This window comes from Artibeus jamaicensis, unplaced genomic scaffold (genome assembly GCF_021234435.1).
Source record: "Artibeus jamaicensis isolate MK-2021 breed Jamaican fruit bat unplaced genomic scaffold, CSHL_Jam_final contig_64, whole genome shotgun sequence".
NCBI lineage: Eukaryota > Metazoa > Chordata > Mammalia > Chiroptera > Phyllostomidae > Artibeus > Artibeus jamaicensis.
In genome coordinates this window covers 13188380-13215581 of record NW_026521911.1, presented here as the reverse complement: position 1 = coordinate 13215581, position 27202 = coordinate 13188380, and the positions used below count along the sequence as shown (strand labels likewise).

Here is a 27202-nt window from a genome sequence, read left to right as displayed (position 1 = left end):
TCTTACTGACTACATGGGTAAAGGATGCTAGTAGTAGTCTTTCCATGGAGAACTAAAGCACAGGGAGACAGAGAGCATTTATCCATGCTAACAGATGGGTGCATTTCAAATCACCTAGAGAACTTTTAAAACTTACACATTCCTAGGTCCTTGTGTCAGATTTACAATTTGTGGTGTCTAAGGTCTAGGAATCTATTTTTACAATGTCCCTTAATGATTCCAATGCAGAGCCAGATGTGAGAACCACCAATATACTGGTTTGCCCAAAAAGTCCATTATGTTTTTTTCCATACGATGGCTCTAATAGTGCTTAGTTGTCTACATTTTGTTAGACTATATTGTGACAGCTGTCATGTCAGCATGCACTTAAAAAAAAAAACTTATCATAGTTGGCAGATTTTTGTGCAGCCAACTTAATAGTGAAGATGGAATAAGCAACACTTTCACTGCATGATTTATTATTTCAAGAAAGGTAAAGATGCAACTGAAGCACGAAAAAAAGATTTGTACAGTGTATGAAGAAGGTGATGTGACTGATTCAATGTGTCAAAAGTGATTTGCCAAGTTTTTTTGTACTACTGCCATTTTGGCCAAATAATTCTTTGCCATGGGGCTGTCTTATGCATTGGACCATGTTTATTTAGCAGGGCCCCTGGCCTCTACCCACCGGAAGCCAATAGCAGGAGACACCTGACATACTCAAAATATCCAAATCTATATAGTTATTGGTAAAAATGAAAAATGTGTCTTTATTTTACAGAAAAATCGTAAGGACTTTTTGGGCAACCAATAGTTCACTGAGTTTATTTAGCCTCCCACCTAAAATGCAGAAATCCTTTCTTATCATCTAAGTTCTAGGAGCAGAAGTTTTATAGCATTTTTACTTCTGAAATGACAGAACAGATATACTGTTTCTCTATTTGTCCAACTGAGTACAACTTGAAAGTCTGAAAGGTAGAAAGGAGGCAGACATGAGGAATCCTAGAACATGCAGGAAACTGAGTTCCTTGGTTTTCTTTTCCCTCATTTATGTGTCTCTTGATGCTAGAAAAGTCAGCAACTCAACAATTCTAACAAGTGAAGTGACAAACAAAACTATCCTTCACCCCAACAGCCTGGTTTCTACAAGAGAACAAAAAATGGCAACCTAGCAAGAAAGAGTGTTTTCAGACAAATGCTCTACTATAGGCTAAATTCCACAGAAAAAAAACAGTGGACCTGCCCCCATATGAACCAGCAAAGGCCCAGTGGGAACCCCTTCTCGGGTGGTAACTAAGCATCTTAGTACATAGTAACCCTGACTCGTTCTCTGGCTGGGGTGGTATCAGAGGAGGCCTAGAAGAGACAGGACATTCACAACCACCTACCACCTGCAGTGTCAGTGGAGACCACCTAAGAAGCAGTAATGAGTCTTGTCAGCCCCTTCTGCTAGTGTCACCTGAGGTGCAGTGGAAAACCTGAACTCACAATCCATCAGTAATGAAATATCATTGCCAAGTCAACGGAGTGGGAAACCTAAACTTCCCTTGCTACCTACCAATCATGCGGCAATGCTCCTCTTCCACAGCTGAAATTTATCAGAGCAGGCCTGCTGTAGAAGATCTAAGCAAGATCCAGAGTTTGTAACATAATATCCAAAATATCAAGATCTTAATAAAAAGTCACTTGTCATACCTAAAAACAAATCTCAGTGCCCTCCTTGGAGTGTACCCATGCCCTTCTTTTGGGGCCCCCATGGGATTTGCACCCAGGGGAACAGTGGACAGCAAAACCCAGGAACTTGTCTCCAAGGCCTCTTTTCTCTGCCTTTTCAGTGCGTCAGTAGCAGACTCACCTTGGCTCACTTCTTTAACATTTCTAGAGACAAAGCAACCCCACCCAGGCTCCCTCCTATTGTTTCTTCTACCCTAAACCCTTCCTTTTTTCACTGTCCCCACCTTTAGTAAGTGTACTCTCAAATAAAAATAAAATAATCAAATTAGTTAATTAAAAGAAACATGAACATCTCAACTTTAATGAAGTATCTGACAAGGATTTTAAAGTAGCCATAATAAAAATGCTTCAATGAGCAATTTATAAACAAGAAATAAACTCACTACAGATTCAGGAAGTTCAATGAACCCCAAAAAGATAACGTCAAAGAAATCTGTATTAAGACATGTCACAAACTTACAAAAAACTAAATAAATACAAAGAAAGAAATCCCGAAAGCAGTTAAGAAAGAAAGGACCACTCCAGGGACGGCAGGTTTCTCATTAGAAACCAGGGAGACCAGAAAGAGGGGGCACAACATTTTTCAAATGGTTAAGAACTGCAACACAAAACCCCACATACAGCAAATGTACCTTTAAGGAATTAAGGGAAACCGAAAACATCCTCAAACTATGAAAAATTAAGAGAACTTGTCACCAGCAGACCCACCCTAAAAGAATGGCTCCAGGAAGTTTTGTGAACATAACAGAGATGATATAAGGGATCTTGAAACATCAAACATCAGGAAGAAAAAACAAAAAAAAGCAAAATGAGTAAATACAATATTCACTTTTCCCTCGAGTTGTATTTGATGGCTGAAGCAAAAATTGTGATACTATTTGATGCAGTTCTTCATTGTAAAGGAAATATTTAAGACAATTACATAAATAGAAGACAAAGTAAAGTAAGGTTTCCACACCTCACCCAAAAGGGTAAAATACTGATACAAAGTTAAGTAAACTGATTTACAGTTGACCCTTGAACAACAGGAGTTTGAACTGTGCAGGTCCACCAAAGCATGGACTTTTCTGAGGGCCAACTGTAGTTATACACAGATTTCTGACTGTGTGGGGGCCAGAATCCTTCCCCTGGTGTCCCACCTATGGCTTATGGGCCATGTGTAGCCCAGGATGGCTATGAATGCAGCCCAACACAAAATCATAGATTTACTTAACCCCCACCCCCTTTTTTTTTTTTTGCTCATCAGTTTTTGTTAGTGTTTGTGTATTTAATGTGAGGCTCAGGACAACTCTTCTTCTTCCAGTGTGGCCCAGAGACACCAAAAGGTTGGACACACCTGAGTGAAACTGTCATGATGTTCAATGGTCAAATATATGTGCCACATGTATATCATATATACAGTAACATCTAGGGCAAACACCAAAAAAGCTAAACAAAGAAATATAAGAAATATACTAAAAAATATAAGCGAGTCAAAAAGGAATTATGTTTACACAACCTATACGAAGTTAGGAGAAAAAAACCAGCAAAATTAAAATGGCAGACAATGTGATAATTGATATGTTAAAGCTCAAATGTAAATGGTCTAAATACAGCAACTAAAAGTTAGACAGTGTGGATTTAAAAAACATGACCCAACTATACACTGCCTACAAGAAACTCACTTCAGATATAATGATATATATACATTAAAAGTAAAAAGTTGGAAACGGATATACCATGCAAACATCAATCAAAAGTAAAAATGACTAAGATGGACTTTAGATAATGATAAAAGGGTCAAGCCACCAAGACATAGCAGTAGTAAGTGTATAAACACCAACCAACAGAGCTGCGAGATATCAAGAACCGAATGGGAAAAATCCACAATTACAGCTGGAGACTTCAACAGCAGTCTCTCAATAATAAAACAAGTAGAAAATCAACAAAGATAGAGATTGCCTAGTAACTAAACAATACACTACACGTGAAAATTTCTGAAATAACAGCCAAAGCAGTACTGATGGAAAATAACCTATGAAAAGTAAGTCCATAACCTAAGCTCCCACCTTAAGAAACTAGCAAAATACAAGTATACCCATAGCAAACAAAAGGAGATTTTAAAAAGACTACCATAACTTATCAATATGAAATAGTTCATTTGAATAGACTTTTAACTATTAAGGAAATTAAATTTGTGATTTTAAAATTCCCCTTCAAAATTTTCTAGGCCTAGATGATTTAATTGGAGAATTCTATTAACCATTTAAAGAATTAACACCAATTTCTTCAAGAAAATACAAGTGTAGATTTGCAATTAATTTTACGAAAATAGTATTCTTGATACCAAAACTAGACAAAAACAATATAGAAAGGAAACTTGAGATCAGCATCATAAAAACCTCATGAATACAGGCACAGAAATCTTTTACAAAATATTAGCAAAGAGAATTCAGCAACTTAAAAAATAATTGTGCAGCATGACCAAATAAACTTATTCCAGGGATATAAGGCTATATCAATAATCAATGACCAATCAATGAAATCTACTACATTAATAGGCTGAAGAAACTACATGATCATATGAACTAATGAAGAAAAAGCATTTAACAAAATTCAACACCCACTCATAATAAAACTCAAAAAATTAAAAAGGGGACAGTTCTCAACTTGATAGGGAATATCTACAAAAGACAAACAGCTAATACATATAATTGTGAAAGACTAAATTTTTCCCCTTAATATCAGAAATAAGTCAAGGATGTCTACTCTTAACACTACTAATCAACCTAGTATTGGAAGTATGTCAGTAGAGTAAGGCCAGAGAAGGAAATGGCATCCAGATCAGAAAGAAAAATAAAACTGTCCCTATTTGCAGATGATAAGAATTTCTATGTAGAAATTCCCAAGTAATTAACGCCACCACACTCCTAGAATAAGGACTAATAGGTCACAGGACTCAAGACTAATATGCAAAAATCATCTGTATTAATATATGGTAACTATGAACACATGGAAATAGAAATACCATTTATAATTACTCAAAAAAAGGAAAAATACTTAGGTCTAAATCTAACAAAGCAGGTACAGAATTTGTATGCTAAAACTACAAAATGCTGATCATAAAAATCAAACACCTAAATAAATGGAGATACCATGTCCATGGATTAGAAGACTAAGCAGAATAAAGATACTAACTCCCCACCAAATTGACATATAGATTTATCAAAAGCCTCCCTCCCCGCAAATAACTCCTGCAAGATTTTTAATAAATGTAGACAAGATTATTCTAAAATTTTTATGGAAAGGCAAAGCAACTAGAATAACTAAAATAATTGTGAAAAAGAATAATAAAATGGAAGAAATCACTCTACCCGTTCCAAGACTTATTACAGAGCTAGAGTAATCAAACCTGTGTGTAGTACTGGTGGAGTACTGGAATGAAAAAGAAAAACCGGAAGCAGCCTCACACAAATATGGCCAAACAATTTTGACAAAGGTACAAAGCAATTAAAGGGTGAAAGAACATTCTTTCAATAAATGGTGTTAAAACAATTGGGTATCTATAGACAAAAATAAACTTCTACCTAAACTTCATATGAAAATTAACTTTAAATGGATCATATATTTAATACAAAATTAACAGTTTAAAGAGTTTTTGAAGAAAACACAGGAGAAAATCTTTAAGATCTTTGGCTTGGTAAAGAGCATTTAAACATAACATTAAAAGCATGATCCATAAAATAACAATTTTTTTTAAATCAATAAATTGAACTTCATCAAAATTAGAAACGTGCTCTGCAAAAGACCTTGTTAAGAGGATGAAAAGACAAGCTACAGACTGGAAGAAAATATTTGGAAACTACATATCTGACACAGGATTCATATTTAGAATATATTAAGAATTCTCAAAACTCAACAGTAAAAATAAAAACAAAAACCAATCCAATTAGAAAATGAGCAAAAGATATGAAGAGACATCATCGAAAAGGATATATGGATGGTAAATAAGCACATGAAAGATGTTCAACATCACTAGCCATCAGGGAAATGCAAATTAAGACCACGATGAGATATCACTACACACCTATCAGAACAGCTAAAATAAAAAATAGTGACAATACCAAATGCCGGCGAAGATTCCGAGACACTCGAGCTCTCTTACATTTCTGGTGGGAATGTAAAATGGGACGGCCACTCTGGAAAATAGTTTGGCAGTTTCTTAAAAAACTAAATAAACTTAACCATGACCCAGCAATTGCCCTTCTAGGCATTTATCCCAGAGAAATGAAAACTTACAAGTAAGTCCACACAAAACCTGTACACAATTGTTCATTGGCAGCTTTATTTGTGGTAGCCCCAATCTAGAAAGGACCAAAATGTCCCACAATAGATGAATGGCTAAATAAACGGGTACATCTCATACCATGGAATACTACTGAGCAATAAAAACGGAGAAGTACTGATACACACAACAACTTGGATGGCATTATAATGAGTGAAAAAAAAACACCGCAATCTTAAAAGGCCCCATGCTGTAACATTCTTGACATGACAAAATCACATGTGATAAAATGACATACACATTATACAATGTCAATTTCCTAGATATGATATTGTGTTATAATTATAAAACCATTGGAGGAAGGGCAATATGGGGCCTCTCTGCACTATCTTGGAAACTTCCTGTGAATCTAATTTAAAGATTAAAAGGTAAAAAAAAAAAAAGAACAGGTAAAACTATCTGCAAGGTTAAGAAAAAAAAAAAAAATAAGGCTCTGCCCAAGAAAATGTGAAGTGCCCTAAAATCCACACAAGAAAAGAAACTGGATAGCAATTTCTCCAAATTTGACAATCCTAAATGTTCAGATGATATCACCAACAACTTCTCTAAGTTAGCAGCAAAAATTAAATATATACACATATCAACATTCTAGAGAATGGGTTGGCAAACTATACAGCCCATGAGCCAACTCCAGCTGTCTGTGGTTTATATGTAAAAGTTTGCTGAAATGGACACAAACATTAAAAAAAAAATCCTAATAGTATGGCTTTAAATATTGGTTATTTTACAATATCACTGGGAATCACAACAGTTATCATCATACAAATTAACATTTTTCATTTTATTGGAGCACAAATTACAGTAATTCATTGGGATGTTTTAAGCCAGCAACTTTCCAACCCTATCAAAATATGAGACTTAAAAAGAAAAAAACAAAAGAGCAATTTCCCATCTGCCATCCAATTTACCAAAATGCATAAAAAAACCGTGCTCCCTAAAAAGATCCAACTCACACGAACAATGGAAGTACAGCTTAACAGCAATTACCATACCTTGGAAAGTATCAAATCACCTAACCATCGCACACAATCAACATAATTCCTATGTATGTCTCTGGTAGAAAAGTCAGGAAAGTGAATTTTCTGAGAAATAAATGGCCTGAAATGGAAATGTCAAAAGTTAAGAGAAAAAAAGTATAGTAGAATTACACTAATTTTTATTTTTGGAGTTATAAAATTTTGAAAAATAAAATATATGACTTGATTTTTCTTTGTTCCTAGAAAACTGATTACCTTCTTCTCTGTTCATTCAGAGCTAAAGTCTTACTCCTTTTTGTTTCTATATTTTATTATATTATCAGCTGTTAATTCAATTTTGTTTTTACCTAATGAAATTTCATTTACAAAGAATGGAGCTCCAGGGTGTAAGGGGGATAAACGGTAATGGAAAAAAATACAATAAAAATTATTTGCAGCTTCCTACCTTATTACGTATGATATATATAGGCCACATTTAATCACTTCTGGCTATTTAACTGATGATAAGCAAAGACATCTGATTATAGAACTGAAAGTTTTTCACAGAAAACACCTACTCAGTCCTTTCATATTAGTCTATGAAAGTCAACACATCTGCATTATTTCAAGATAGTCATTTTTCTAGGAACAATGATATATTCCAAAGTCTGCTAAAATTAAGATTACATGAGAGTCCTGCGTTGAGCAATAATTTCTGGAAATGGTTACTGAGAGAAATTTGACATTTATTAGTTAGGACTTTGCCTGTATTTAGGAAAACAAAGTATGGTGCTATTTTTTCCCTTTAAAACGTTTGTGTGAAGCCCTGGCCAGGTAGTTTAGCTGGTTAAAGCATCAATATGTCAAGGTTTCGATTCGATCCCTGGTCAGGGCACATACAAGAACCAAGCAATAAATGCATAAATAAGTGAAACAACAAACCGATATTGCTTTCTCACCCTTCCCCTCTCTATAAATAAAAATCAATAAATAAAAAATTTTTAAATGTGCATGAAGACCATTAACTACAAGTTGCTACCAATTCTATAGTTAATGAAAAGTATACCCAACATTTCTAATGTAGTAATTTACTTTTTGTACCGAAATAACTCTAGAAGATTGACATGCCGTGAATTAGTTATCTCTTAGGTAAGTCACAGGTCCTCTCTTTACTTTTCTCATGTATACACAAAAAGGAATGTTGAATCATTTCTAACATTCCTTCTAGTACAAATTCTGGCATCTTTTCTTTATTAAAACATTAAAATGTTATTAACGATCTGATGTAAGTTCTTAATTCTGCTATAATTATGTTAATTGTTTTTAAATCAAATACATATTATAATCTATAGTTAAACTTCTCAAGGAGAAGAACATAGCTGTTATTTTCTATAAACCGTGAAATATAATTTCTATGTATTCCAGAGATTCAAAAAAATATAAAGCCATAAATATAGTACTGTACTAATTCTTGGAGCTTTAAAATAGGTATCTGAAAATTATAGGAATCCTTAGAGGCCACTGAGGTTTGATGAATGTTAGTGCATTGAAATATTTACTGACGGCTACAAATTTAACCAACATCTATTAATAGTCTGGCTTTATAACCAAAAAATAAATTCCAGCTCTTTGCTAAAAACAAAAATGCAAGCAATGTTAACATACAGACAAATGACAGTTATAGTGAAAGTATTAGCATTTCAAAACTATATTAAGAAGGTCCTGGCTGGGTAGCTCAGTTGGTGAGAGCATATCCCAATACACCAAGGTTGCTGCTTTGATCCCTGGTCAGGGTACAAACAAGAATCAACCAATGAATGCATAACTAAGTGGAATAACAAATTAATGTTTTTCTCTCTCCATTCCTCTTTCTCTGAAAAATCAATAAATTAAAAAAAATTATATACATAGGGTCTGGCACAAATAGCATCCTTTTTTTATTACAAAATGTTTTTTTTATAAAATCCTAAGCACACAATTCTGTAACAAAACAGTATTACACTCAAGCACACTATATGACATTTTAGGTGAAATGTTCAAATTAAAACTATAAATTAATACACCCACATTATTATCTTATCGATGACACTCAAGCAGATATTACTTCTGCTAGACCCTGTATATATAAAAAATAGCAAAGTTCCCACCTCTTGGTCCCATGGAGCAACGGGCCCACTTTTGAATTTTTTCCATTTAATGAAACAAGGGAAGCATTATATTAACACGAATTAAAGCTAAGAACCCCATTTAAAAAATAAGGTTTGCCCTGGCTGGTGTGGCTCAGGGGATTGGGTATCAGCCTGAAAACCAAAAAGTCACCAGTTCAATTCGCGGTCTGGGCACATGCCTGGATTGCAGGCAGGTCCACAACTGCGGGGACTTTTGAGAGGCAACTAATCGACATTATCTCTTGCACATTGAGGTTTGTCTCCCTCTTCCTCCTTCCCTTCCCCTCTCTCTAAAAATAAATAAGATATTAAAAAATAAGAAACAAGATTTATCTTGAATTAAATTTTACACTGTTGACTAATAATGCTAATTAATTCTGAAGGGTCCTTCGCTCTATTCCACAGTTATTTTTAAGAGGCTTAACATTTTTATAAATTAAAAGGCCCACAACATACAACTTAAATACATAATAAGTATAATGTGCTACAAAATTAGAGAAGATACAATTTAAAGGGGATTTTGAAAAATGAACCACAAATACATTAGATTAAATCAGTGAATTTATGGTATGTCAAGTATTTTAAAAAGGGGGCTCTTCAACTCAGTGCTGGGGACTTACATAACAAATTTGGAAAAGGTAAAATTCATCAATTCAACAGCATGAGAAAGATACTTGTTTTCAACGCCACAAATGTTACTTTGTTTTCAATGCCACAAATGTTACCTGTTAGTTTTATTTGGGTTATAATCATAAGATTCCTTAATTGCATTAATCATTCTCTTTGAATTAATCCTCCAAAGTTTAAGAGAGTGATCCATACCACAGGACATTATTTTCTCACCCAAAAGATCATAATCCTGTATGTAAAACAGAAAAGCTTAAGTTAACTATTTAAATTATTTTTCTAATTGCACTACTCAATTTTCACCTGATGTAGAGTATTGTGAAACCACAACACTAACATTTTGGGTTGCACCTATGTAGGAAGTAAGAGTTTTTACTACTTTTAAGATTTAGTTTTATGTGATTTGTCACCACCACAGTGAATGAGTTTATACAATAAGGCAAAGAATGCAGTGTTTGAATTTCATTTTATCTCTCAACGAACTTTAAAATATTTCCTTTGCTTGATTTTGAAAATAACCTGAACAATGAGGTCTGACACAAAACCTGAAGTTTTATTTCTTTTTTCTGCCCAACCCCCATCAAGCAACGAAACTGACTTCTGTCTGTGAAGCTACCATGAGTCCTTAAATAAAATTTCATCTGTACATCTAAGTCAAAAATTTGAGTTATACTGATCTTAGAGCTCACTTTTAAATGACTTTTTAAAATGCCTAAAAAAGAAAATAAGTTTATCATCTGTAATTTACAAATTCTTAATAGGCACCTAACAGATGATCTATTATAACAACCTCATTTCATGTGTAAGACTCCGTGACACAGATATGCTGTTTAATTTAGTATGGTACATGCGTTAATGAAAATTTCATATATCTTTCCTTCTAACACTGAATTCTATATTACAAAGAAGAAATACAGACCGTCACCTGTTCTCATAATAAAAAAAGAAAAAAAACAGTATATGGTGATGAAAGGAGATGACTTTGGATGGGTGAATACATAATACAATATAGAGATGATGTATTATGGAACTGTACACCTGAAACCTATATAATTTTATTAACTAATGAACTCACAAGCCTGGATGCTACTACTTTTCCTAATTATCTCACTTGTCAAAAGCAATAAGGCACCATTAAAGCCAGGAGCTCTAATTTAAAATTCTTAATGAAGAATGCTAGTCTTGGCTTTTTCACATATGGAGCCAAATAAAGACTACTTCGACTTCTACAAAAGCCCAGTTGGCAGGGTATCTTCAAGTAGGCGTGACTTTCACAAAAGCATACAAACTGCACTATAGGAACATTTAGTACTTCCAATTATAATGTCAAAATCTGAAACCTGATTAAACACACACACATCATCTGACAACACCATGCCACCAAGAGTTACCTAAAACTCAGTGTGAGCACAATAAAACACTTCCTGCAAATAAAAGATGAAGTTTCTTAATTGCTAACTAATTTAACCTTTTCCTTCAATAGTTAAGAAACAGCAAAAGTTAACGTGGTGATTTGAGATCAATGAAAGAAAAAAAACAAATTCATGGTATTCCTCCATGAGAACCTGGCCCTCATATAAAACAGTGCATGAGTACAGGTAAAACACAAAGACCCTTACTTGCTTATTCCTTCACCTGTAAGAGAAAAAACCTTGCATATCACAAATAAATGGCGTGACTGCTGGCTGTATGAAAAGAAACCATATGCTTTCTTTTGAGGGAAAGGTTGGGGTTGGGGGGAGATTGTTCGCAACTATGTGCACCTCAAAGTCATTGCCTGCAGCTTTCAACTTACAGCACTTAGAACTTCATCTCTGTGCCCTTCAACACCTCCAAATATTGCCACCAGAGTGTCCGTTTGGATATTCCATAATCGTAAAGCATGATCTAGTATAGACATAAAAAAGTTAAGATAAATTTTTATCATTCATTTACTGTGGACATTCAAAACCTCTTTAAAGAAGTGAAAGTTATAAAAGTTTGGGCTTATGCATAGTAAAGATAAGAATGGAATCCTTACACATATGACAATTTCATAGTATTATGGACCTTTTAAAAATTATAACTGCATGGGGTGGTGAACACAAAACAGTGTACAGAATGTGTGTCATGGAATTGTGTGCCTGAAACTTATATAATTTTGTTAACTGGTGTCAATAAAATCAATAAAAAAGAAAAAAAACAACTAAAATTCTTTACTAAAGTCCTCAAAAAACTGATAAAACGACAGCTGGCATTCTATTCCAAATCTAAATAAAGCACACTCCCAGTGAGAAAAAACTAAAAGTTTTAACTAATTCAAGCAATCTTATTTTCCACTAAATACTAGTAACAAAATAGGGTACAGTAATAATAAATATAAATGCCATGCAAAGCTTGAACTATAACAATGTTCATATTGTACATGAATATTAACATACAGGGTCTGGCAGAAGTAACACTAGACCCTGAGATTGGTAGGGCACATGAATGCCTTGCATGAAATGGGCAACGATTTGAACATTTCACCTAAAATGTCATATGGTGTGCTTGAGTGTGATATTGTTATATTACAGTTGTATGCTTATGATTTTGTAATAAAAATCATAAAAGCTCATAAGGGGTATTACTGTTGCCAGACCTTATATTATACTACTTACAATGTACACATTACACTGTACAATGTACAAATTAATAATTATAATGTACTTATTACTAACTAGAATATACATATTATGCTGATGCCTTGATACATTATGTTAGTACATAGTGGAATTTAACATTGTCATAAAAATGATTTCATTCCAATCGTGCACAAATTTTTACATAGGCATTTGTTATAAATAACCCCCTCGCCCCATAGGAATGGTAATTCTATGTTTAACTATTTGAGGAACTGCCAGACTGTTTTTCAATGTAGCTACATTTACATTCCCACAAGCAATATGGGGGAGGAGAGTATTTCCACATCCTATCGGACACACTTTATTGTATCTTTTTGGTTATAACCATTCTAGCAGGTGTGAGGTAGTATTTCATTGTGTTTTTGATTTGTATTTCCCTGATGATTAATGAGATACTGAATGCCTTTTCATGTGCTCACCAAATATGTGTGGTTCTTTGAAAGATCTCATTCAAAATTTTTACCCATTTTTTAATTTGAATGTCCTATTATTGTTTACCTATAATAGCCCTTATTAGATATATAATTTAGGAATATTTTCTCTAGCCCTGGCTGGTATGGCTAAGTGGATTGAGTGCTGGTCTGCAAACCAAAGGGTTGCTGGTTCAACTCCCAGTCATGGCACATGCCTAGGTTGTACACCAGGTTCCCAGAAGGGGAGCATGAGAGGCAACCACACATTGACATTTCCCTCCCTCTTTCTTCTTTCCTTCCCTTCTCTCTCAAAATAAATAAATAAAATCTTTAATTTTTTTCTCCTATTCTGTAGGTTGTTCTTTCACTTTCATGATGGTTTTGTGTGCAGCAAAACTCCTATTTAGTTGAAAAGCTGTTTGATTAAAAACTGCTCTTACTGACGCAGTGGAGGAAGAACAGGGTTAAAAAGTTAGAATATTTAGAACAAATGAGGTATTACAGCCTCTATTACTTGTAAAATAACACCTGACCACAACTACTGTTATCGAGAAAGTTATGAGGCCCTGAACAGGGTAGTTCAGTTGCTTGGCGTCTCACCAAGCGAAAGGTCACCTGGGTCAGGGCACAAGCCTGATTTGAGGGCCATGTGCAAGAGGCAGCTGACTGATGTTTCTCTCCCTTTCTCACTCCCTTCACCTCTCTAAATATAAGTAATTTTTTTTTAAAAAGTTATCAGTTCTTAGGTGTCAATTTCCAAAAAAAATAAGTATTTTCCTAAGAGTTTTAATTTGAGCAGACTGGGGAGGAGGGGTTATATATTTGACAAGCCTTTTGGAAAACAAATGAGACCTCGGCCCAGTAGCTCAGCTGGTTAGTGTCATCCCACATGCCAAGACTGCGGGTTCAATCCCTGGTTGGGGCACAGTGGTGATTCTTGTGAATCAACCGATGAATGCATGTATAAGTGGATAACAAATCAAGGCTTCTCTCCCCACCTTCCACTCCCTCTAAAATCGGTAATTAAAAATAAAGAAACTTGACTAGAGTAATAATTCATAAGTAAAAGATAAAGGACAATCAAGAACAGAATGTAGCAATAACAACCCAAATCATTTCAGAGAGCTCAGAAAAAATTAAGAAGCTTGTCTGAATTAGAATAAACTTATAATGCTGATATAGGAATATAGAGAAAGGCAATGCTTAAAATATGAAAAATATCTCAAAGAGCGTATTCTGCAGAACTTTGCTTTTTAAGAAATTCTAAAGGAAATCCTTTTATAAAACAAAAGCTTTTATATATAAAGGTAATATGTATTTTCAGGTGCGTTATTTCTTATTATACTACTGGAGAGAGTGGTAGTTGCAAACGTATCTTATAAATGCAATACAGCAAATAAGGGTAACAAAACTAATCCTCAGTACCAATTATTTTATTTCTATACACTGTCACAGTGCATTTTATGGTCCCTTTTCCCAATTCCTGGTTTGGGGATGCTAATGTAGCCTGTGATTTTTTTTTGTAGTAAAACTTACTGTTCTAAATTATTTTAAATATGGCTTTTTCCCCTTAGAACAATTTTCCCCTTAAAACAAAAAATAATTATTCCCTTCTCTTACCTTTACTGACTGAAAGAAGAAGATTTGGATCTCTTGGGTGGAATTTCAGCTCATTAATAGCATTTCCATGGCCAACATAGTGCTACAATAAATTTAAAACACATCAGTTTTCATATAAAAATAAAATTCTATTGTAAAATAGATGATCTGTAAGTAAATCTTTGCTAAGAAAAATAATTATAAATTGTTTTTCATTAATGTCAAGAGAATGAAAAAATAGTTTCTCTTAAAGTAATGGTTCTCAACCTTGGCTACATATTAAATCACCCAACAAACTTGAAGAAAAAAAATAAAAAGATGCTCAAATCCCACATGCAGATAATCTAGTATGATTGGATCAGCAGAGGAAAGGCAAAAATTTGACAGATTCTCAGGTAATTCTGTGTCCTTGGGGTAGAAAAACTTTTAAAGCGACACATAACACTTAGTATCAACTTCCAACCTTTTAACACTAGTTAGGGTGTCTTGAAAGATGGACTCACTCTTCTATTATTATTCATTTAGAGCTTCTCAGAATAAGGCAAGGCAGAAGGAAAGAAATTAATGCAAATAGCCCTGGTAGGGTAGCTCACATGTTACAGCGTCATCACATTCCCCAAAATTGCAGGTTCAATCCCCAGTCAGGACACATAGAAGAACCGACCAATGAATACACAAATAAATGGAACAAATTAATGTTGCTCTTTCTTTCCTCCTTCCTCCCTCTTCCAAATCAATAAACAATTTTTAAATGATTAAGACTCATCTAAAGGATGAAATAAGCAAAGTACAAATTAAATGAGAAATTGTAGCTATTTAATTCCTTTAGTTTTAAATTCAACATGACATGTTTTCACAGATCTGCATTCAAAAGAAAGCAGATGTACAATTTAACCATAAAACCCACCTTTATGCACTGCATTGTTATGGGATTAATTATCCTGATTATGCCTCTAGATCCAGCCACAGCCAGCAGAGGATGGCTTGTATTGCTATCATATGTCCACGCACAAGTGTAAAAGTTTTCATCAGCCTACAAAATGCTGGTTAAGAAATATAATTTGTTTCGGATAAGTAAACAGGTCAACGATTACAATACATGGAATTCTCCAAAGAACTGCTAAAGTTTTGACACAGAAGTTCTTATTCTTTACACTAGATTTAAACAATGGTGACTTTCAGGTTTAAAATCTCTACCAAATGATTGAACAAAACCAGTCTTCCGCTCAATTTTGATTACTATTTAGCTGTTTGCGTAACTGTTTTTGAAAGCAGCAAGACAATATGTAAGAGATGGACATGACTGTGTCCAAACAAAATCTGATTTATGAGAACAGGTAGTTGGCCTATTACCTCAATTAAAACAAACAGATGGCCGGCCCCAGGGGCTATTCTTTGCAGACACTTGCTTTATGCCAATACTTCTAACTATGTGTCTCTAGACAAAAATGATTAACTATTCAGTTTTCCACTTTTTCCTCAGTGAGACCTGCCTGCAGGTCACTTTTTTCCATATTTACCTAGGAAAGACAGAAAGTCGTTGTCTTTTCTTGTTTGCTAAATTTTCAAATAGATCTAGATGAAACATTTTATTTTCTAACCCTTTGGCTTTTTAAATCTTTTTCCTTATGAACCCATGTTTTGCAATATTTTGTTTCCTAAACAAATTGGACATGTTTATCTTTTTCCCTGTAGGCTTTGTGGATCAAATACTTGATATGACTTCCAGTTCTAGCTTCTGATCAACCCAAGTTCATCAACATAACTACTTTGAAATAACATTCTAGACAAGGTCAAACAAACAAACAAACCCACCCCAGAAGTATGCCCAAGCCTATCCCTGCCCCCTCTTCTTCCTCCCAGGTGTGTTCCCTTTCCTAAGAGCCAGGGGCCCTTTTCTGCTCCTGTACCTGCTTCCTGAGCCTATACAGCCCAGCTGGCTCACTTCTACTACCTCCGCAACTTTCAGAATAAACTTTCTCTTATATTCTGGGAACAAAACAAAAGGAAACCAGGAGGTTTTTAGCTACTCGTTCAACATTTGTCTATTACTGGATTTCCAACGCCCAACTCTAGCCAACTGTACCATCCTTCCTGATATCTACCCTACAATGCATTTCTAGAGATTAGGAAAACTACATAACTAGATACCAGAAATTTCCTGGATGGTTGTGAAGGAATAGCATTAGTTAAGGTTAAGAAAGAATGTAACTTTAGAGAACTAATTAATTTAGAAAAGGTTCAGTGTACTTATGAAAAGTCAATTTCTTTACCCAAAGATATTGAAAACTCAGGAAAGGATACATCAGCATCTACATAGGATTGCAATAGCCGGATTTCCCCTTGTGAGTGACATTCATATAAAGTAACCTAATGAAAACAAAACACAGTAAATTTTATATCAAACACAGGAACACATGTTTAGGTTTTAAACATATTTTAGTTACAACTGTGTCTTTAAGATACTACAGAAACTATTCTTTTTAAAATAGCTCCTTTAAGCACTGACTACTGTAACTCAGCGGGTTGGGCATAATCCTGCGAAGCAAAAGAACACCTTGTTAGGGCTCAGGCCTAGATTGCGGATTCAGTTCCTGGTCAGGGTATGTACAAGAGGCAACTGATAGATGTTTCCCTCCACCTTTTTCCTTCCCTTTCTCTTCCTCTTAAAGCAAGAAGAAAGAGAAAATAGCTCCTTTAATTTAAGGAAGATATTATTATAAAGTCTAAAGCATTACATAATTTCCAAAATATATTAAATACTGTAATACTAACTCTGTTAGCAAGCTAATTTTGATTGAGAACGAAGTATCAACACTAAGAAAAAACATTTTGTGAACCAATGTCACCCCAATAAATTCAATTTTTTAAAAAAGGAAAACAAATATAGGTGTATAGATGTAGATATGAACAAAACCCATCTCTATCATTCATGCTATGACCTTTGACTAACCTCAATGTCCTTAGTAATAAGCATATGAAAGTTTTCCAGTTAATGATTGTCTGTGTTCCCTAAAATGTAACCCTAATACTTTTGTTAGTAATGGCCAGGATGAATATCAAACTGGTGACAGTACTGACCGTCAGGAAGTATGGGCACAGGTGCTACTGCATTCTTGCCCCTCTGTCTTATCAGTCAATAGTACCTGAGTTGTATTATAAAAACAGTACAGAAACAGGAGTCTTTAGTGGAGAATTGTTCAAAACTGGGCAGTCTGTCTACTCAGGCCCAATCTTCCCATAAGTAAATTACCCTGTAATAAATTCTGTTTTATTCTATTAATTCTGCATCCTCTTTTTTTTCTTTGATTTTATTGATTATGCCATTACAGTTGTTCTATTCCCCCCCCATTACCCTCCACCCTGTACCCCTCCACCTCCACCATCCCCCCCTTTAGTTTATGACCACGTCTTAAGTTCTTTAGATTCTATATTTCCCATACTATTCTGCCCCCATCTATTTTCTACCTACCATCTATGCTACTTATTTTCTGTACCTTCTCCCCCCTTCTCCTCCTCCCACTCCCTGTTGCTAACCCTCCATGAGATCTTCATTTCTATGTTTCCGCTCCTGATCTAGCTGTCCCTTTAGTTTGATTTTGTTTTAGGTGTGGTTCTTAATAACTGTGTTTGCTGTCCTTTCACTGTTCATCTTTTTTATCTTCTTTTTCTTAGGTAAGTCCCTTTAAGATTTCATATAATAAGGGCTTAGTGATGATGAACTCCTTGAATTTGATCTTATCTGAGAAGCACTTTATCTGTCCTTCCATTCTAAATGAAAGTTTTGCTGGATAGAGTAATCTTGGTTGTAGGTCTTTGGATTTCATGACTTGGAATACCTCTTTCCAGCCCCTTCTTGCCTGTAAGGTCTCTTTTGAGAAATCAGCTAACAGTCTGATGGGAACTCCTTTGTAGGTGACTGTCCCCTTATCTCTTGCTGCTTCTAGGATTCTCTCCTTCATTTTAATCTTGGCTAATGTAATGATGATGTGCCTTGGTGTGTTCCTTCTTGGGTCCAACTTCTTTGGGACTCTCTGAGCTTCCTGGATTTCCTGGAAGTCTATTTCCTTTGCCAGATTGGGGAAATTCTCCTTTATTATATATTCAAATAAGTTTTCCACTGGTGGCTGTTCCTTTTCCCCTTCTGGTACCCCTATAATTCGGATGTTGGAGTGTTTAAAGATGTCCTGGAGGTTCCTAAGTCTCTCCTCATTTTTTTGAATTCTTGTTTCTTCATCTTTTTCTGTTTGGCCATTTTTTCTTCCTTCTGGTCCACTCCCTTGATTTGAGTCCGTTTCCTTTTCATCACTATTGGTTTCCTGTGCAATTCCCTTCATTTCAATTAGTTTAGCCTTCATATGTTCCTCTAATTTGTGACTAAAATCAACCAGTTCTGTGAGCATCCTGATCACCAGTGTTTGGAACTGTGCATCTGAAAGTTTGGCTATTTCTTCATTGTTTAGAGTTATGGGCTCTGGGGCTTTGAGATCTTCTTGAGCCATTTTTGGTCTGTTCGTACCCATTAGGTATGAGGGGCAGAGCCTTAAGTATTCATCAGGGCGGGGCCCCCTAGGTCGCTGGGTTGTAGACCTGTATGTGGGAGTGGGTCAGAGCAGGGAAATGGCGGCCCCCTCTGCTGCCTCTCGCCGTTGGGGCCTGCTCGGTCCTGTCTCACCGCCCACTCCCTCGCTGGTCTATCTGCACACGAATAGGGGACCACAGTCAACCCACTGCCCTGCACCTTCACTGGGTACACCGGTCGCTCACTGGGTCGCTCACTGGGTCTGCCTGTTGCAACCCCATGTCTGGGATCCGCGTGCCTGAGTCTGTCTGACCAAGTTTTCCTGTGCAACCCGGCTCCGCCAGCTGCTGTCTTCGGCCCTCTTACCGGTCGGGCTGAAGAATTTGTTGTTATCAGACTTCCGAAAAGTTCAATTTTCTGTGTTCTGGCTGTGTTTTCTGTTGCTAATATTTTGTTGTCTCTAAACTTGGTTGTGTGAGAAAGCACGGTGTCTCCACCTATGCCTCCATCTTCTAATTCTGCATCCTCTTTTGGTCTAAAGATGCCTTCCCATTATAGTGGCCATTAGACAAAGAAACTGTGCATTAAAAATGCACCACAGACAAAAGGAAACAGTGCATGTCAAAAATCACATTCTCTTGCCCTGGCTGATGTGGCTCAGTGGATTGAGTGCTGGCCTGAACCAAAGTCAGGGCACATGCCTGGGGTGTGTGCCAAATCCCCAGTGGAGGGCTTATAAAAGGAAAGCACACACTGACGTTTCTCTCCCTCTCTTTCCCTTGCTCTAAAAAGTAAGTAAAATCTTTTTTTAAAGGTCACATTTTCTTATTTCTTTTTTTGTTAAAAGGTTTTATTTATTTACTCTTTTAGAGACAGGGGAAGGGAGGGAGAAAGAGAGGGAGAGAAGCACCAGTGTAAGAGGTACACAGTTTCTTCTCACATGCTTCCCGACCCAGGCATATGCCCTGACTGAGAACTGAACTGGTGACCTTTTGTTTCACAAGCTGGCACTCAATCCACTGAGCCACACCAGCCTTGGCTACGTTCTTTTATTTCTTTAAGAACCTTAGCACAATACTAAAGCAGCATAAAATTTTACTTTATTCAACTAAAATAACTTATGGAACGTTTCTCAGATTCACCTCACTTTCTCTCTTGAGCTTAAGGTAGATGAAGTAACTTGTATTTGTTGTCAACCCATATTCAAACTAGGCCATTCTCCCATCTTTCTTTTCTGAATATGCCAATCTATTTCTACATTATTCCTCCTTACTCCTACTAGAATACTGATGAACACCCAGAATGTTACCTAATAAAAACTTAGAACAAATTTTGCCTTTAATAGAAAACACCCGAGACACTCTAGAAAGCACTTAGGGAGTCTCCTGTTCTTCACTTATTTAGAAGTAAATTAAATGAGTAAATCAATCATAGAATCCACATGCTAAGCCCCTGGTTCAAATAAAGAGTTAAATAATGATTTACGTTAAAAATATGCCTAGCACCCTGACCAGTGTGGCTCAGTTGGTTGGGCACCATACTGCAAAGTGACCGGTCACTGGTTCAATTCCCAGTCAGGGCATATGCCAGGACTGTGAGTCCTGTCCCCAGGTTGGGGTGTGTGCTAGAGACAGCTGATCAATGTTTCTCTCCCTCTTTTTCTCCCTCCCTTTAAAATAAATAAATAAAATATTTAAATAAATAAATGTACATGGTTAAAGAAAAAAGTGCCCGGCATAGTTTTTTTCATGCACTTTTTTCAGTTCAAGTTACTCTTGGCTTCCTCAAATAAAACAAATCAAATGTTTACTGCAAATAATTAAAGTACTTTCAACAACTACTATGTATACTCACTGGATTTATGCTTTGCATTTATACAGAGGCATTAAGAAATCAGACTTCTTGTACAAATTAGAATGACAAACTATTACAATCACTTCCAAAAGAGCAATGTCAATTCTTTCAACAACTCAAAAACAAATTATTAACACAAAGTATAAATAGAAACCTGTTTTGTGAACAAATTGAAAATAGTATGTAAAATAAAGATGTATTTTCAGTCATGAATTCTAGACTTAATTAGACAATGTCTAGAATGCTTCATTTTTACAGAAAGGAATAATAATGTCCAACTAGCTACACTAGATTTATCTCAAAATCATTACTGTTAAGCCCTGGCCAGGTAGGTTAGCTGGTTACAGTGTCATCCCAATATGCTAAGGTTTGCAGGTTCAATCTCCAGTCAGGGCACATACAAGAAATCAACCAATGAATGCATAAATGAAGTGGTTGTGTTTCTCTCTCTCTCTCTCAAATCAATAAAAAAAATTTAAGCCCTTGCTCAGTGGACTGAACACAGGCCTGTGAACCAAACGTAGGATTGCAGTTCGATTCCAAGTCAGGGTACATGCCTGGGTTGCAGGCCAGTTCCCAGCAGGGGACACACAAGTGGCAACTATACACTGATATTTCTTTCCCTTTCTCCTTCCCTTCCCCTCTAAAGATAAATAAATAAAATGTTTAAAAAAGATGCTTTAAACTTAAAAATTTTTTTAAAAAAGTAACCTAAAAAGAAAAATCATTGTGTTTACATTAACACCAGAATCTACTGTAATAATCTAACCAAACGCCGAACAGATCCCTTAATACTCACTCTGTTGCTTCCCACAGTTGCAAACACTAGTGGATCCCCTTCTTTACTATGCCAGTTGAACTGGACTCCAAACAATGGCTGACTATGATCTTCCTATAAAATAACCATGAAATAAGAAAAATCAATATATTTTAGAAACCAAAAAGTGGTAGTAAACTGACCATCACCCTTACAAGTTTTCAAAAATGGAAGTCACTGTTTTGTGATGGAACACATAAACTGACTTTTGACTCTGAAAATACCCATTTGTCCACTTTCACATTTTAAAATATCAGTATATGATAAAATTTATAATAGCCAAAGGCTTAAATCAGAAGTTAGGTAACAAGCATTGATCTATAAAAATATATTGATATTTGCCTTCTATTTTCTTATATACAACCATATTTTTCTGAATCAAAACTGAATTGTTGTGGCAGATGCATTTCTCAGGACATAAGAACACAATTTATTTTCCTGAAATTGGAAACTAACAACTGACCTAAGTAAGAGTTGCTATGGCTTCTCTAGCACTGGCTAAACTTCATTAGGTTTAATTTTTTCCCTTGTAAAATGAAACATACCAGACACCACTCAAATCACTGCTTCCCATTCGTGCTATAAAAACAATTTTAAATACCTTAAATTTGGGTCCTAAAAGAAAAAAATCCCGAGTTCTGTAATAAACAAGTTTGGTAATTGAATAGTGGGGGCCAGAGAAGACCATGGACTACACCTTCAGCTACCAGGAGGCGGCTATAAGGAGGTGTAGAAAAAAACAACTACTCACTTCAGTTCAGTTATTTTTCAGTTTCAGGATTTTACTGGCAATCTCTTGGCATAACAGTAACTTTCATATTCACTTAAAGGTACTGTTTTCACTTTAAAAGTCTAACAACTTTCATTTCTTACCCTTCGAGAAGCCATAGCTTTAAGCTTTGAAATATTTAATTAAAATATTTAACTGACACTTAAAGCAACCTTCCAGACATACTACCTAAAAATAGATTGCTATAACTAAAATTTAACATGAAACCATAATAGACACTTTACCTTTCAAAACATATATACTGAGATTTATCCCCTTTGAGAGTATAATCTGACACACACTGAACAATAAATTTTGCTACAGACAAATAATTTGCACATACTCATAGTTGCTTATGCTTTCTGAAGACTTTACCTGGAGGTATACTTAGATGTTAGAACAGATTCTAACTTACATATGCATAAGATAATATAATGCAAATTTGTGCTCAGCTTAAGGACAATAACCCCATATTTATACAAAAATGAATATATGTAAAGAAAAACATTTAAAATAAATACCAATAATCCTTTTTATAAATGAGAAAGCAGTAATTTAAATATCCCCAATTACTGTTTTCTGCAAATACTGAATAGTCAAAAAAAATTTAAAGGCCCTGGCTGGTTAGAGCATCATCAGATAAGCCAAGGTTGTGGGTTTGTTCCCTCTTCAGGGATCAAGAAACAGCAATTAAGCATAAATAAATGGAACAACAGTCCTGACTAGTGTGGCTCAGTGGAATGGGTGTGTAGGAAACCAAAAGGTTGTGGTTTCATTCTCAGTCAGGGCACATGCCTGGGTTGTGGACCAGGTCCCTGGTTGGGTGCATAAGAAAAGCAACCAATCAATAAAATAGATCAATGTTTGAAACCGGCTGGTATAGCTCAGTGGACTGAGCACAGGACTGCGAACCAAAGGGTTGCCGGTTCGATTCCCAGTCAGGGCACATGCCTCGGTTGGGGGCTAGGTCCCCAGTAGGGGGTGTGTGAAAGGCAACCACACATTGATGTTTTTCTCCCTCCTTTCCCCTCTCTCTAAAAAATATAATCTTTTTTTAAAAAAGTGGAACAAATTGATGTCTTCCTCTCTCTCCCTTCTCTAAAATCAATAAATAAAAAATTAAAAAACAATTAAAACATTTTATACCGTTTTCTTTTAAAACAATTACAAATAAAACAAAAGATAAGCCCTAGCTAGTGTGGCTCAGTATACTGAACGCTGGCCTGTGAACGAAAAGGTCACCAGTTTGATTCTCAATCAAGGCACATGCCTGGGTTCCCCAGTTGGGGGCATGTGACAGGCAACAGATAGATGGATGTCTCTCTTGCACATTGATGTTTCTCTTCTAAGTAAATAAACAAAATCTTTAAGAAACATTTTTTTTAAAAGCTATTTTTTTTTTAAATTGCAGAAACTAAGACATCTCTTTCAATTTATGCTGGCTAAAGTTAATGAGTTGTTTTCAGTAGCAGGTACCCGAAAGTGGCTTGTGTTTTTACCCAGTAAGACAAAACAAAAAGCTAAACAAATGTGGAATGAATTGTAACTATGCAGTATTCAGTCTACACCACAAAATCAAAATTGCAAAGTACTGTAATTTTAAAATGTTTTTAACTTGACAGAGTACCTTGAGCATAAAAACATTACCACTAACTAAGAAATAATTCTGCAGCCTAGTATTCAGCCAACAGGATTGGTATTCTGCACATTACCTTGAGACTATTTACACATTTAAAAGAATATTTGCATTTCTTTGACTTCCATTTTCCCTTTCCCCAACTTTTTCTTCCAGGGGCATTTGGCGTGTTTGTTGGTGTATCAGGACGTTCAGTGTTTGTACCACTTTCTATACTGACAGCATCATCCTGTAGGCATAAGTGAGAAAAAAATTACATAAAACAGTAATACTGTACTTGAGCAGCAAATGACTTTTTTTTTTTACTGGGCAGCTACTGAAAAAATAATTAGGTCTTCAAGTAGTGGAAAGTTTTATTCCTATCTCCAAAGGAAAAAAACAAACCAGCTACATGTTATTATCTGTGGATATCTGATATTTCAGAAAAAATATAAGCACACACACACAAAAAAGCTAATAAAAAGAAACACTAATAATAACACGGTCTTTAAATAACAACACACTGGTCCTTTTTAGCTCTTCACAGAAGGTACCGTTAGGTAAGAAGTGAAAGAGATGCCGCTCTGGCTGGTGTGGCTCTGTGGACTGAGCATCACCCAGCAAATCCAAAGGCTGCTGGTTTGATGCCCAGACAGGTCACATGCCTGAGTTGCAGGCCAGGTCCCCAGTTGAAGGTACACGTGAGAGGCAACCACACATCTATGTTTCTCTCCCTCTTTTTCTCCGTCCTTCACTTCTTGCTAAAAATAAATAAAATCTTCAAAAAGATTAAAAGATAAAATAAGAAGTGTAAGGAGCCTAAGTAGGAGGAAATAAGAAAACAAAGAGAACTAAATATAAAAAGAAAAACAACAACAAAAAAGAGAGCCTAAGAAGTCTTTTGCACGTTAGGGCTGCTGGAGTTCAAACCCAGGGGTTTGACTCCTAAACCTGTCTTAACTGCATGTCTCATAATTTATAACATATTTTAATATAATTTACAATATATTTACTTGATTGTTACTCAGTTTTGCGCCTATGGGAAGGGGAGTGGCCATCTGAAGCTGTAGTATTATTATTTCCTGCTTCAGATGTAGTTTCTGAAAATCCTGTTATCATTCAGATTATGCTTATTTATAATACAAACCATTCAGAATCTAAAGAAAATTCTATATATACTATACTGTACAGTGAAATTTGACTCATAGCTCTAAAATATTAAAATAAAACAAACAGATTTACAGTTGTTCTTATGGAAAATACAATAATTAATAATGATACAAGAATAAAATGTTTTACATAGTACTCAACTGTAAACCTGCTTTTGTCCCACCCTGTATGTTAGAATTCCAGAAACTATCGAGCAAGTTCCTTCTAAATGGAGGAATGGCAAGAGAAAACCTTGAAAATTGAACTAATTCATATCTAATCTCCAGTTCTAGGCATATATTACTGGCCCACTAATCTCAGAAGATTTCACTACTTCCTTTGATTACATATTCCAATGTGTTCTTAGGAGGAGATTCATTTAAACCTATCACCTTAGGGCAGTAGTTTCTAAATACATTCCATAGGAAATCTTTTTTCATGGAGTGCATATTAATGTCTATGAGAACATAGTCTAGGAACCACTGCCTTAGGAGATATTTCTAAATTATTGCTTTCTAAAGCTGGTTTTATATTGTAAAGGATAAAATCAACCAGAATGCCAAAAAGTACATAAAAATTTCACTTAAAAGCTAAAAGATATCATACAGTAGTTCTTGGGGGTGGTTTGCAAAACTGCAAATCGTTCCTCCCAAAATAACATGCGTTTTAAATACAGTTATTATGGAATATACTGATTATCTGGGGTGAAAGAGAAAGGAATGAAGTGGAGAGATTGCACAGCAAGTGCTCAATAAAAACTTGAATTGTACTTTAATGTAAGTATAATCAGCCTTTACAGAGATATAAAAAAGTAAAACTTTTAAGTTCAATTCCTAGGCTGAAATTACTGTTTTCCTCTCTCCCAATTTCCCCCCACATTTCAGTTGTATTTATACAGTTAAAATCTAGTACAAAAAACAATTTTGGGTTTCAATGGGAAACTATGCATTATCTCTAGTACATTCTGCCATGCTACCAGATTATAGCCCTGTTAGTTGCCCCTGAATAACTTTTTATCTTTTTCAAGTTGTGGATAACTGGTAGTGCTAATTCTGTCTTTAAAGCAGAGTTTCAAAATGTCTTCCCTTCTCCTCTGAAACAAAAGATTTTGTCTCCATTTGCAATGTCACCTCAACATTGTTTTAATCCTTATAAATTTGTATTGTTTGACTTAACACCTGCCAGTTCCCTCACACTAGTAAAGTAAGATGTTTAGCCCTGGCTGATGTGGCTCAGTGAACTGAGTGCCAGCCTATGAACCTAAAGGTCACCAGTTTGATTCCCAATCAGGGCACATGCCTGGGTTGCGCCGATCCCCATCTGGGGGTGTGTGAGAAGCAACCTATCGATGTGTGAGAGATATATGGATTTTTCACGTGTTGATGTTTCTCTCCCTCCTTTTTCCCATTCTCCGAAAGTAAATAAATAAAATCTTAAAAAACAATGTTTAACACGTTGCCCTGGCCAGGAAGCTCAGTTGGTTAAAGCCTTAATATGCCAAGGTTGCAGGTCTGATTCCAGGTTCAGGCACACACAAGAATCAACCAATGAATGCATAAATAAGCAGAACAACAAACCAATGTTTTTCTATTTCTCCCTTCCTCTCTCTCTAAAACATAATGGGGGAAAAAAAAAAGTATGCATGCCCTGGCTGGTGTGGCTCAGTGAGTTGAGCGCTGGCCTGTGAACTGAAAAAGTCACAGGTTTGATTCTCAGTCAGGGCACATGCCCGGGCTGTGGGTCAGGTCCCCAGTTGGGGGTGAGCCAGAGGCAACTGATTGATTGATGTGTTTCTCACATGGATGTTTCTCTCCCTCTCTCTCTAAAAAATGAATAAATAAAACCTTAAAAAAAAAAAAAAAGACCCTGGCTGGTGTGGCCCAGTGAATTGAGTGCTGGCCAGGGGAACTGAAAGGTGACCAGTTTGATTCTCAGTCATGGCATATGCCTGGGTTTTGGGCCAGGTCCCCAGCTGGGGGCATGCAAGTGGCAATCAATAGATATTTCTCTTCC

The 27202-nt window shown here is 35.7% G+C and overlaps 1 protein-coding gene across 3 annotated transcripts in view; it reads right to left on the bottom strand.

Annotated features, from left to right (window-relative positions):
* Window positions 1–27202, bottom strand: part of EED (embryonic ectoderm development) — a 33675-nt gene that overhangs the window by 2930 nt on the left and 3543 nt on the right. The window contains exons 2-10 of one of the 3 annotated variants that reach the window (XM_037142813.2): window positions 24138–24290; window positions 21639–21731; window positions 16768–16833; window positions 15371–15496; window positions 14485–14566; window positions 11584–11675; window positions 9887–10020; window positions 7030–7135; window positions 5817–5891 (exon numbers count right to left, since the gene is read on the bottom strand). In XM_037142813.2, coding sequence (XP_036998708.1) covers window positions 5817–5891; window positions 7030–7135; window positions 9887–10020; window positions 11584–11675; window positions 14485–14566; window positions 15371–15496; window positions 16768–16833; window positions 21639–21731; window positions 24138–24290 — 927 coding nt within the window. The remainder of the gene's footprint in view (window positions 1–5816; window positions 5892–7029; window positions 7136–9886; window positions 10021–11583; window positions 11676–14484; window positions 14567–15370; window positions 15497–16767; window positions 16834–21638; window positions 21732–24137; window positions 24291–27202) is intronic. The other 2 variants (XM_037142811.2, XM_037142812.2) reach the window with 2 other exon arrangements.